Source organism: Doryrhamphus excisus, chromosome 18 (genome assembly GCF_030265055.1).
Source record: "Doryrhamphus excisus isolate RoL2022-K1 chromosome 18, RoL_Dexc_1.0, whole genome shotgun sequence".
Classification (NCBI taxonomy): Eukaryota; Metazoa; Chordata; class Actinopteri; order Syngnathiformes; family Syngnathidae; genus Doryrhamphus; species Doryrhamphus excisus.
In genome coordinates this window covers 2583900-2595000 of record NC_080483.1, presented here as the reverse complement: position 1 = coordinate 2595000, position 11101 = coordinate 2583900, and the positions used below count along the sequence as shown (strand labels likewise).

The following is an 11101-nucleotide window of genomic DNA, read 5'->3' as shown; positions in this document are numbered from 1 at the left end:
CATTCCAAAAACATGCTAGGTTAATTAGCGACTCCAAATTGTCCATAGGTATGAATGTGAGTGTGAATGGTTGTTTGTCTATATGTGCCCTGTGATTGGCTGGCCACCAGTCCAGGATGTACCCCTGCCTCTCGCCCAAAGTCACATCCAGCATGCCCCCTCGTCCCTCGTTGGGAACTAATTAATGAGCACAAAGAAGGTTTCTCTTTTTACGGATGTTTCCAAGATTGTGTTGACTTCTTTGCAGGCCAGAGTTGGAGCTCTAACCAGCGAGCTGCAGGAGCTTCGCTCTCAACTCGAGGACACGTCCTCTCTTCGCGAAAGAGAACTTCAGAGTCTGCGAGAGACTCTTACCGACTTTGAGTCACGCGCTGACGGCGCCGTCAAAGAGGTGCGTCAAAATGGCTGAATGCTAAAAAAAAAGGGTTGGTCGGTTTAAGTACATACAGTAACTTGTGTGTGCTGTCTCTTCAGCTGGACACGTGCAGATCTTCTCTTGCCGTCAGCGCCGAGAGCCGAGATCAGCTCAGACGAGACATCATGGAGGCCGAGCGTCGCCTCAACCAAGCTCAGGACGAGGTCCAGAACTTCCGGAGGGAAGGGACGGAACTGCGTCGCAGCCTGATTGACGTCTCCAAGGAGAGAGACGCCCTCAGCTTGTCCAACTCCCAGCTCAGGGAGAGTCTCCGAGGGGCGGAGACGGAGAGAATCAGGTGAGCGGTGATTGAAACGCAGGTTCAGGATCAGGATGTCCTCATTCAGGATTTATGTGTTGGTTAGCGTGAAGCGACAGTGCGAGGAGAAGGAGCAGAGGCTCACTGTGCTCCAGGAGAATTTTTCCTCCACTCAGAAGGAGGTGGCGGAGTTGCGGAGCTGTCTGAGGGAAGTAGAAAGGTCACGACTGGAAGCACGGCGAGAGCTCCAGGAGCTGCGTAGACAGGTGAGACAACTTTTTTTCTAATATAACCAGGAATAAAAACAAACAAGTCTTCATGTTTCCAGCTGAAGGTTCTGGATGGAGAGAAGGAGCAGAAAGGGAGGGAGGTTGCAGAGCTGCAGACTCGCTTGTCCCTGGAGGAGCAAAGAGAGGAGGAGCGAGGGAAGGAGCTTTTTACCTTCAAGCAGAAGTTCACCGAAGCTGAGACAGCTAGAGACACATTCAAAAGGGAGGTGAGGATGCGAGAGACGTTTGAAGAAATCAATGAGTGCCGTTGTTTTCCGGCGACGGTGCGTTCAAGCGCACTACATAATTCAAGCCTAATTCTTAAGCCTGACACAAATTGAATGCAACAGCGTGTACTTGGAGAGCAGCGATGCTTTCAAACGAATTTAACTGTACAACAACGCATATAGTTATGGAGGACCAAAACTGCCAAAATAATAAATAAATAAATAAATAAAAGTGAAAATAAAAACAAAAATGAAAAAAAAATCAAAAAATTAAATACACAAAAATAAATATAAATGGAAATAAAAACAAAAATAAAAAAATATATACATAAATAAATAAAAGCAAAAATAAATACAAAAATAAAAAACAAGATTCAAAGATTTAAAATAAATACAAAAATAAATGTAGAAATAATTTTTGACAAAAACACAATAGAGTGTGGGAGTGATGTAGCAAGGGGCGACTATTATGGAGGACCAAAACTGCCAAAATAATAAATAAATAAATAAATAAAAGTGGAAATAAAAACACAAATGAAAAAAAATATCAAAAAATTAAATACAAAAAAATTAATATAAATGGAAATAAAAACAAAAATAAAAAAATATATACATAAATAAATAAATAAAAGCAAAAATAAATACAAAAATAAAAAACAAGATTCAAAAATTAAAAATAAATACAAAAATAAATGTAGAAATAAATACAAAAATAAATCTATAAATAGAATTACATATCAATAAATAAATAAAAGCTCTGCTCTCATATGTATTTATTTCATGCTGCAGACAATGTCAGCTTGAAATGCAGAAGGAAAAACTATTCAAATGAGGGGGCGGTCCTAAGTGTGTCTTGGGTTGAACTGTTCGCCTATTGGTTGATCGACATGTGAGTGTGAAAATCGACTAGGTATGCCTGCAAACGGCCACAGCAAGAGGAAGTCACCACACCACTCTCAATGGCGGTAAATATGGCTGCAATCTCCAGCTCGGACACCGACTTCCTGGTGGACCCCGCCATTATTGTCCCGGCAAATGTATACTTTTCTCCCTGTATACTTCCTCTTGCTGTGAATGTAGTATTTACATTGGCCACAAGGTGTCGGTAATTGTTTGCTGAGGCACCCATTAGACCAGGGGTGGGCAAACTACGGCCCGGGGGCCACATCCGGCCCGCCAAGTGTTTGAATACGGCCCGCCCAATCTTTCCAAAGTATTTCATTTAAACTCAACATACAACCTGGCATCATGGCCTGAGCCAACCTTTTGATGGTTGTATCAATTTCGTTGTTTGACATGGTCTGTTGTTTACAAAGTGCTCCTGAAAAAAGGGACACAAGCACATAATAATAATAATTATTATTATTAGATTATTATAATTATTATTAGAACTATTATGATTATTATAATTATTATTCATTCATTCATTCATTTTCTACCGCTTTTCCTCACAAGGGTCGCGGGGGGTGCTGGAGCCTATCCCAGCTGTCTTCGGGCGTAAGGCGGGGTACACCCTGGACTGGTGGCCAGCCAATCACAGGGCACATATAGACAAACAACCATTCACACTCACATTCATACCTATGGACAATTTGGAGTGGCTAATTAACCTAGCATGTTTTTGGAATGTGGGAGGAAACCGGAGTACCCGGAGAAAACCCACGCATGCACGGGGAGAACATGCAAACTCCACACAGGATTGAACCCTGGTCTCCTAGCTGTGAGGTCTGCGCGCTAACCCCTAGACCACCGTGCCGCCCCTATAATTATTATATTAATACTAATTATTATATTAATTATATATAATATTTTTGTTATATTTGCATATTTTACATAATAATAATATAATAATTATTATTTTAATTTTATTGTAATTATTATAATATTTTATTATTTTTAAAATATTTAAATATAAATATAAAATAATAAATAATAATAGCAGATTGCATGACAATTTTACAGATACAATAATACCAGGTGGACTGTTACGTGTAAAATATATAGTCTACCCCCCCCCCCCCCCCCCCCGTAAATTTTGTCATATCTTCTTTCTTTAGGGAACACATTTACCGTGACACTGAGTTTCATTTACGTCAGAAATGGCTCATTAACATGTCTTATATTGGGAAATACAAATTTAAGGGTGTTAGGTGGGTGTTATTTCATGCCATGAAGGCTCTAATAATATTTTTAAAAAGCGCATTTAGAAGATTGTAAACAGGTTTTCTATGCCACTTATTCATATTTACTCCTAATTCATGGAAATTCACTTACCGCGACAAAGGTGTACGTTGACGTCTACCTTCCTTTGCTGTAGCTCTCCCTGATTCAGAAGCGCCTGACCGAGTCCGAGTCCGGCTGGCGTCTCTGCGAGAGAGAACTGACAGCTCAGCTTCAGGAGGCACGAGGCTGCGAGAAGAAGCTGCTCGACGAAGCCAAGAACCTGGCACTGCGCACTCAGGCCGCCCAGGACTCAGCCGGCTTGTACAGCCTACAGCTGAGTGAAGCGCAGGGGCGCCTGGCAGCCACGGAGGCCGAGCTCGTGCGGGCCGAGGCCTGCAGGAGGGACCTGGAGTTTCGTCTGAGCGGCCTCCAGTCCACACTGACCAGAACGCTTGGTATTGGAGCGAGAGCGGTTAGGGGGCGGAGCCCCAGAGGGAGTTCTGCATCTCCTGGCGCCGTGTCACGGCATCACAGCATCTCACCCCTGCGTTCCTCTTTGTCGCCCCCTAAAGGTGACTTCTCATTATTGCGTAGGAAGGACACTTAAATTTAAACCATGTTTAGAAGAGCTGCCTACCTTTTTCAGAATTCCACACCAGCACCCCTGACAACACTTTGGGCTCCAGAGCTGTATCTCCAGAGAGAGGGGACACGCCCCTACCTCTCTCGCCCCCACAACCAGAGCTGGACACTGACACTCTACGAAGTGGTCTCAAGGACTTCCTCCAGGAGCTCCGTGACGCGCACAGAGAGCGGGTAACACGAAGAACAACATCTTGCAACATTGAGGAGGATGTTCAAACACAACATGTGTCCTACAAAGGACGACGCCCTGTGCCAGTTGGGGGCTCTGCAACGTGAAGTGGACCAGCTGAGGGTGGATGGAGATTTGGCGCAGAGCCGCCTCACTCAGCTGCAGAAGACCTTACAAGATTCCCAAGAAGGTGTGCGTTTCTTTTTCATGTCCGCCGAATTCGAGCAAACATGTCACGTGTGCGTTGGCAGGGAAACGGGGCCTGGACGAGCGCCTGACGCAGTCTCAGCTTCAGCTCCACCAGCACGAGGAGGCGGCCAGGAGAGGCGACAGAGAGAGGCGGGGCCTCGCCGAACGGGTAAAGGAGCTCGAGCGTGTGCTGCAGGCCTGTGAGACGGAGAAGCAACACGTTCAGGTACGCACAGAGACATTCAACTGTGTGACAAATAACAGAGGAGGCTGATAAAATCGCAGCAGATGGGATATCGCTGCTTGTGGTGTCCCATGCCAGGACGCCTTATGTTCCAACTTTTCATCATCTTTCTGCATGGTAGGCGCTGATAGAATATTATGGATTTATTACCAGATGATAAACCAGATGATACCACATGAAGCATCTTCGATAATGCTGCAATGTTTTTTACTTCAAAATGATTCGTCTCATGTCTTGTCTCATGATTTGTCTTATGTCTTGTCTCATAATTTGTCTCATGATTCCCCATGTTTCATCTCACAATTATCACATTGTTTTCATGTTTTGTCTCATGTTTCATCTCATGTTTTGTCTCATGATTTGTCTCATGTCTTGTCTTATGTCTTGTCTCATAATTTGTCTCATGATTTGTCTCATGTTTCACCCCATGACTCCTATCATGTGTCATTTCATGTTTTGTCTTATGATTCGTCTCAGGTCTTGTCTCATGTTTCATCTCGTGTTTTGTCTTATGTTTCATCTCATGTCTTGTCTCATGATTCGTCTCATGTCTTGTCTCATGATTTGTCTCATGATTCCTCATGTTTCATCTCACAATTATCACATTGATTTCACGTTTTCATGCATCTCATGTTTTGTCTTATGATTCGTCTCATGTCTTGTCTCATGATTTGTCTTATGTCTTGTCTCATAATTTGTCTCATGATTCCCCATGTTTCATCTCACAATTATCACATTGTTTTCATGTTTTGTCTCATGTTTCATCTCATGTTTTGTCTCATGATTTGTCTCATGTCTTGTCTTATGTCTTGTCTCATAATTTGTCTCATGATTTGTCTCATGTTTCACCCCATGACTCCTATCATGTGTCATTTCATGTTTTGTCTTATGATTCGTCTCAGGTCTTGTCTCATGTTTCATCTCGTGTTTTGTCTTATGTTTCATCTCATGTCTTGTCTCATGTCTTGTCTCATGATTTGTCTCATGATTCCCCATGTTTCATCTCACAATTATCACATTGATTTCACGTTTTCATGCATCTCATGTTTTGTCTTATGATTCGTCTCATGTCTTGTCTCATGATTTGTCTTATGTCTTGTCTCATAATTTGTCTCATGATTCTTATGTTTTGTCTTATGTTTCACTTTCATGATTTGTCTCATGTTTCACCCCATGACTCCTATCATGTGTAATTTCATGTTTTTTCTCATGATTCGTCTCATGTCTTGTCTCATGATTTGTCTCATGATTCCTCATGTTTCATCTCACAATTATCACATTGATTTCACGTTTTCATGCATCTCATGTTTTGTCTTATGATTCGTCTCATGTCTTGTCTCATGATTTGTCTTATGTCTTGTCTCATAATTTGGCTCATGATTCTTATGTTTTGTCTTATGTTTCACTTTCATGATTTGTCTCATGTTTCACCCCATGACTCCTATCATGTGTCATTTCATGTTTTTTCTCATGATTCGTCTCATGTCTTGTCTCATGATTTGTCTCATGATTCCTCATGTTTCATCTCACAATTATCACATTGATTTCACGTTTTCATGCATCTCATGTTTTGTCTTATGATTCGTCTCATGTCTTGTCTCATGATTTGTCTCATGATTTGTCTCATGATTCTTATGTTTTGTCTTATGTTTCACTTTCATGATTTGTCTCATGTTTCACCCCATGACTCCTATCATGTGTCATTTCATGTTTTTTCTAATGATTCGTCTCATGTTTCATCTCATGTTTTGTCTTATGATTTGTCTCATGATTCGTCTCATGATTCCTCATGTTTCATCTCACAATTATCACATTGTTTTCATGTTTTGTCTCATGTTTCATCTCATGTTTTGTCTTATGATTCGTCTCATGTCTTGTCTCATGATTTGTCTTGTGTCTTGTCTCATAATTTGTCTCATGATTCATATGTTTTGTCTTATGTTTCACTTTCATGATTTGTCTCATGTTTCACCCCATGACTCCTATCATGTGTCATTTCATGTTTTTTCTAATGATTCGTCTCAGGTCTTGTCTCATGTTTCATCTCGTGTTTTGTCTTATGATTCGTCTCATCTCCGTCCGTAGGAACAACTGGACAAGCAGCGAGCCACCGAAGTGCGTCTGGAGGCCGAGAGAAGGCGCCTGCGGGAGGCGCTGGAGGTGGCCGAAGCGCGGGCCACCAGGGTGGAGGTGGGCAGGCGGAGTCTGGAGGGGGAGCTGCAGAGAGTCAGACTGACCCTTGGAGACAGGGAGGCGGAGAGCCAGGCCTCACACGACCGCCATGACACTCTGTTCAAACAGGTACCGTCACACAGCCATCATGGTACGGTACGATACGGTACGGGACACCATGGTTTATTTGTTTTGGTTAATTCAAAGAGAAAGTCAACTACAACTACCAGCCAATCACAGGGCACATATAGACAAACAACCATTCACACTCACATTCATACCTATGGACAATTTGGAGTCGCTAATTAACCTAGCATGTTTTTGGAATGTGGGAGGAAACCGGAGTACCCGGAGAAAACCCACACATGCACGGGGAGAACATGCAAACTCCACACAGAGATGGCCGAGGGTGGAATTGAACTCGGGTCTTGTAGCTGTAAATACATAACATACGTACATTTACATAAATTAAGGTATTGGGGGTTAAAAAAAACGCTACATTTCTAACAGCTTGTCAAATGTATAAAAAAATGGAATGGTAGAAATACAGATGTTTAAAATAAGGACAAAACAAAGTTAAAATGTGAGAATAAATATAATTAATTATGAGGAATACATGAATCATATGAATAAATACATATTACAAAGATATTTCAAGAAAACAACCTGACCGGGTCATTTTTGACCCACTTATGGAAGGTTGGGGTAGTAACACAAAAACTAAAATTTCTTAAAATTTATAAAAGGCAAGTTAAAAATGTGAGTAGCATGATATTAAAAATATGTTTTTAGGAATACCTGGAATATGAAATGATGAAAAATTTTCATTATGAAGATATTTCAAGAAAACAACCTGACCAGGTCATTTTTGACCCACTTATGGAAAGTTGGGGTAGTAACACAAAAACTAAAATTTCTTAAAATTTCTGAAAATTTATAAAAGGTAAGTTAAAATGTGAATGGCATGATATCAAAAATATGTTTTTTAAGGAATACCTGGAATATGAAATGATAAAAAAATTTCATTACAAAGATATTTCAAGAAAACAACCTGACCGGGTCATTTTTGACCCACTTATGGAAGGTTGGGGTAGTAACACAAAAACTAAAATGTCTTAAAATGTATAAAAGGCAAGTTAAAAATGTGAATAGCATGATATCAAAAATATGTTTTTTTAGGAATACCTGGAATATGAAATGATAAAATTTTTTCATTACGAAGATATTTCAAGAAAACAACCTGACCGGGTCATTTTTGACCCACTTATGGAAGGTTGGGGTAGTAACACAAAAACTACAATTTCTTAAAATTTCTTAAAATTTATAAAAGGTAAGTTAAAAATGTGAATAGCATGATATTAAAAACATGTTTTTTTTAGGAATACCTGGAATATGAAATGATGAAAAATTTTCATTACGAAGATATTTCAAGAAAACAACCTGACCGGGTCATTTTTGACCCACTTATGGAAGGTTGGGGTAGTAACACAAAAACTAAAATTTCTTAAAATTTCTTAAAATTTATAAAAGGTAAGTTAAGATGTGAATGGCATGATATTAAAAATTATTTTTTTTAGGAATACCTGGATTATGAAATGATGAAAATTTTTCATTACGAAGATATTTCAAGAAAACAACCTGACCGGGTCATTTTTGACCCACTTATGGAAGGTTGGGGTAGTAACACAAAAACTAAAATTTCTTAAAATCTCTTAAAATTTCTTAAAATTTCTTAACATTTATAAAAGGTAAGTTAAAATGTGAATGGCATGATATTAAAAATTATTTTTTTTAGGAATACCTGGATTATGAAATGATGAAAATTTTTCATTACGAAGATATTTCAAGAAAACAACCTGACCGGGTCATTTTTGACCCACTTATGGAAGGTTGGGGTAGTAACACAAAACCTAAAACTTCTTAAAATTTAAAAAGGTAAGTTAAAAATGTGAATGGCATGATATTAAAAAACATGTTTGTTTTTTTTCAGAATACCTGAAGTATGAAATGATGAAAAATTTTCATTACAAAGATATTTCAAGAAAACAACCTGACCGGGTCATTTTAACACAAAAACTACAATTTCTTAAATTTTATAAAAGGCAACTTAAAAATGTGAATGGTATGATATTAAAAACATGTTTTTTTAGGAATACCTGGAATATGAAATGATGAAAAATGTTCATTACGAAGATATTTCAGGTATATATATATATATATATATTTCTGCAGGTAGCAGACGGAGAAGCCCGAGTGTCTCTGCTTCAGCGGGAGGTGGAACGTCTGAGTCAGGCTCTCCTTAAAGCCGAAGAAAACGAAGCTCTTCTGCGAGAGAAGACCATCTCCCTCAACCAGACCCTGCAGGAGGTGGCGGCTGCTCACGGCAACACTCAGAGTCGCCTGACTTCCCTGCAGAACACTTTGAGCATGACGGAGCAGGAGAAGCAACACCTCCAAGTAGGAGATGAAGAAAAAAGGCAATGCAAGTGCAAAAGAAAAATATCCTGATGTGTGCTCGTTCCATCAGGAAAGAATCGACGAGTCACGGGCGTCTTTAGCCGAAGCGAGGCGCAACATGGCCGCACTCAGCGAGCGCATGCACGGCCTCCAGAGCGAGCTGCATCACAGTGAGCTGCAACGTGAAGAACTGCTAACCGAGGTCACCAAGACCCAAGAGGTGGTGATAGCATCAAAACACACTTTATGAATGGCTTCCTGTTTGGATGTAATCTTCTCCCTTCTTCTTATCGCTCATCCCGCGGCAGGTTCTACGTCAGCGTACGGCCAGCCTGGCCGAGGCCCAGCGTGGCGCCCAGACGTCTCAGACAGAGCGCGCCGCCGTGGAGGAGCGTCTGCGGGCGTTGCAGAGGGCGGTGGCCCTGCTGGAGACGGAGAAGAAAGATGCAGAGAGACAGGCTGTGAGGTTGGAGAAGGATAAAAATGCCCTGAGGAACACGCTGGATAAGGTGACGGGCATCATTTCCATGTACGAACTAAACAGGTAACTCACACCCTGGACTGTGTCTTCAATGTCAGGTTGAGCGTCAGAAGCTGAAGAGCGAAGAGGGCAGCATGCGTCTTTCCGCCGAAAGAAAGCGTTTGGATTGCTCGCTGAACACGGCCGAGCAGGAGCTGCAGGAAGCCCAGCAGCAGATACTCATGCTACAGGTAAGCTACGTGCTAGCGCAGGGGTGGGCAAACTTTTTGACTCGCGGGCCGCATTAATATAACAAAATTGACGGGGGGGATTATGTAGTATTTTACACGTAACTATATTTTTACACATATTTTACATGTAAAAGTGTCATGCAATCTGCTATATGTGCACTTTGAAATCATTTATTTGATGTAAAGTGTGTTATAAATGTATTATTATTATTATTATTATTGTTATTTTTATTAGAATTATTATTATTATTAGTTATAGTATAGTATGTTAGTTATAGTATAGTTATAGTATAGTTATAGTATGTTATTATATTATTATTATTATTTTGTTAATAATAATAATATTACTACCATTATTATATTAATATTATTAACAACAATATTAATATAATAGTAGTATTATCATTATTGACAACATTATTATTATTATTATTATTGTTATTATTATTATTATTATTATTATTATTGTTATTTTTATTAGAATTATTATTATTATTAGTTATAGTATAGTATGTTAGTTAAAGTATAGTATGTTAGTTAAAGTATAGTTATAGTATGTTATTATATTATTATTATTATTTTGTTAATAATAATAATATTACTACAATTATTATATTAATATTATTAACAACAATATTAATATAATAGTAGTATTATTATCATTATTGACAACATTATTATTGTTATTATTATTATTATTATTATTATTATTATTATTGTTATTTTTATTAGAATTATTATTATTAGTTATAGTATAGTATGTTAGTTAAAGTATAGTATGTTAGTTAAAGTATAGTTATAGTATGTTATTATATTATTATTATTATTTTGTTAATAATAATAATATTACTACCATTATTATATTAATATTATTAACAACAATATTAATATAATAGTAGTATTATTATCATTATTGACAACATTATTATTATTATTATTGTTATTATTATTATTATTATTATTGTTGTTATTTTTATTAGAATTATTATTATTATTAGTTATAGTATAGTATGTTAGTTAAAGTATAGTTATAGTATGTTATTATATTATTATTATTTTGTTAATAATAATAATATTACTACCATTATTATATTAATATTATTAACAACAATATTAATATAATAGTAGTATTATTATCATTATTGACAATATTATTATTATTATTATTATTAAAAAAAATA

General features: G+C 38.2%; 1 protein-coding gene across 2 annotated transcripts in view; it reads left to right on the top strand.

Moving 5' to 3' along the window:
* LOC131106011 (rootletin-like) overlaps positions 1-11101 on the top strand; it is a 45075-nt gene that overhangs the window by 28352 nt on the left and 5622 nt on the right. For both annotated transcript variants that reach the window (XM_058054647.1, XM_058054648.1), the window contains 13 exons: positions 248-391; positions 475-713; positions 781-940; positions 1003-1170; positions 3488-3905; positions 3980-4149; positions 4217-4337; positions 4399-4562; positions 6666-6881; positions 8985-9209; positions 9280-9429; positions 9518-9718; positions 9789-9920. In XM_058054647.1, coding sequence (XP_057910630.1) covers positions 248-391; positions 475-713; positions 781-940; positions 1003-1170; positions 3488-3905; positions 3980-4149; positions 4217-4337; positions 4399-4562; positions 6666-6881; positions 8985-9209; positions 9280-9429; positions 9518-9718; positions 9789-9920 — 2508 coding nt within the window. The remainder of the gene's footprint in view (positions 1-247; positions 392-474; positions 714-780; positions 941-1002; positions 1171-3487; positions 3906-3979; positions 4150-4216; positions 4338-4398; positions 4563-6665; positions 6882-8984; positions 9210-9279; positions 9430-9517; positions 9719-9788; positions 9921-11101) is intronic.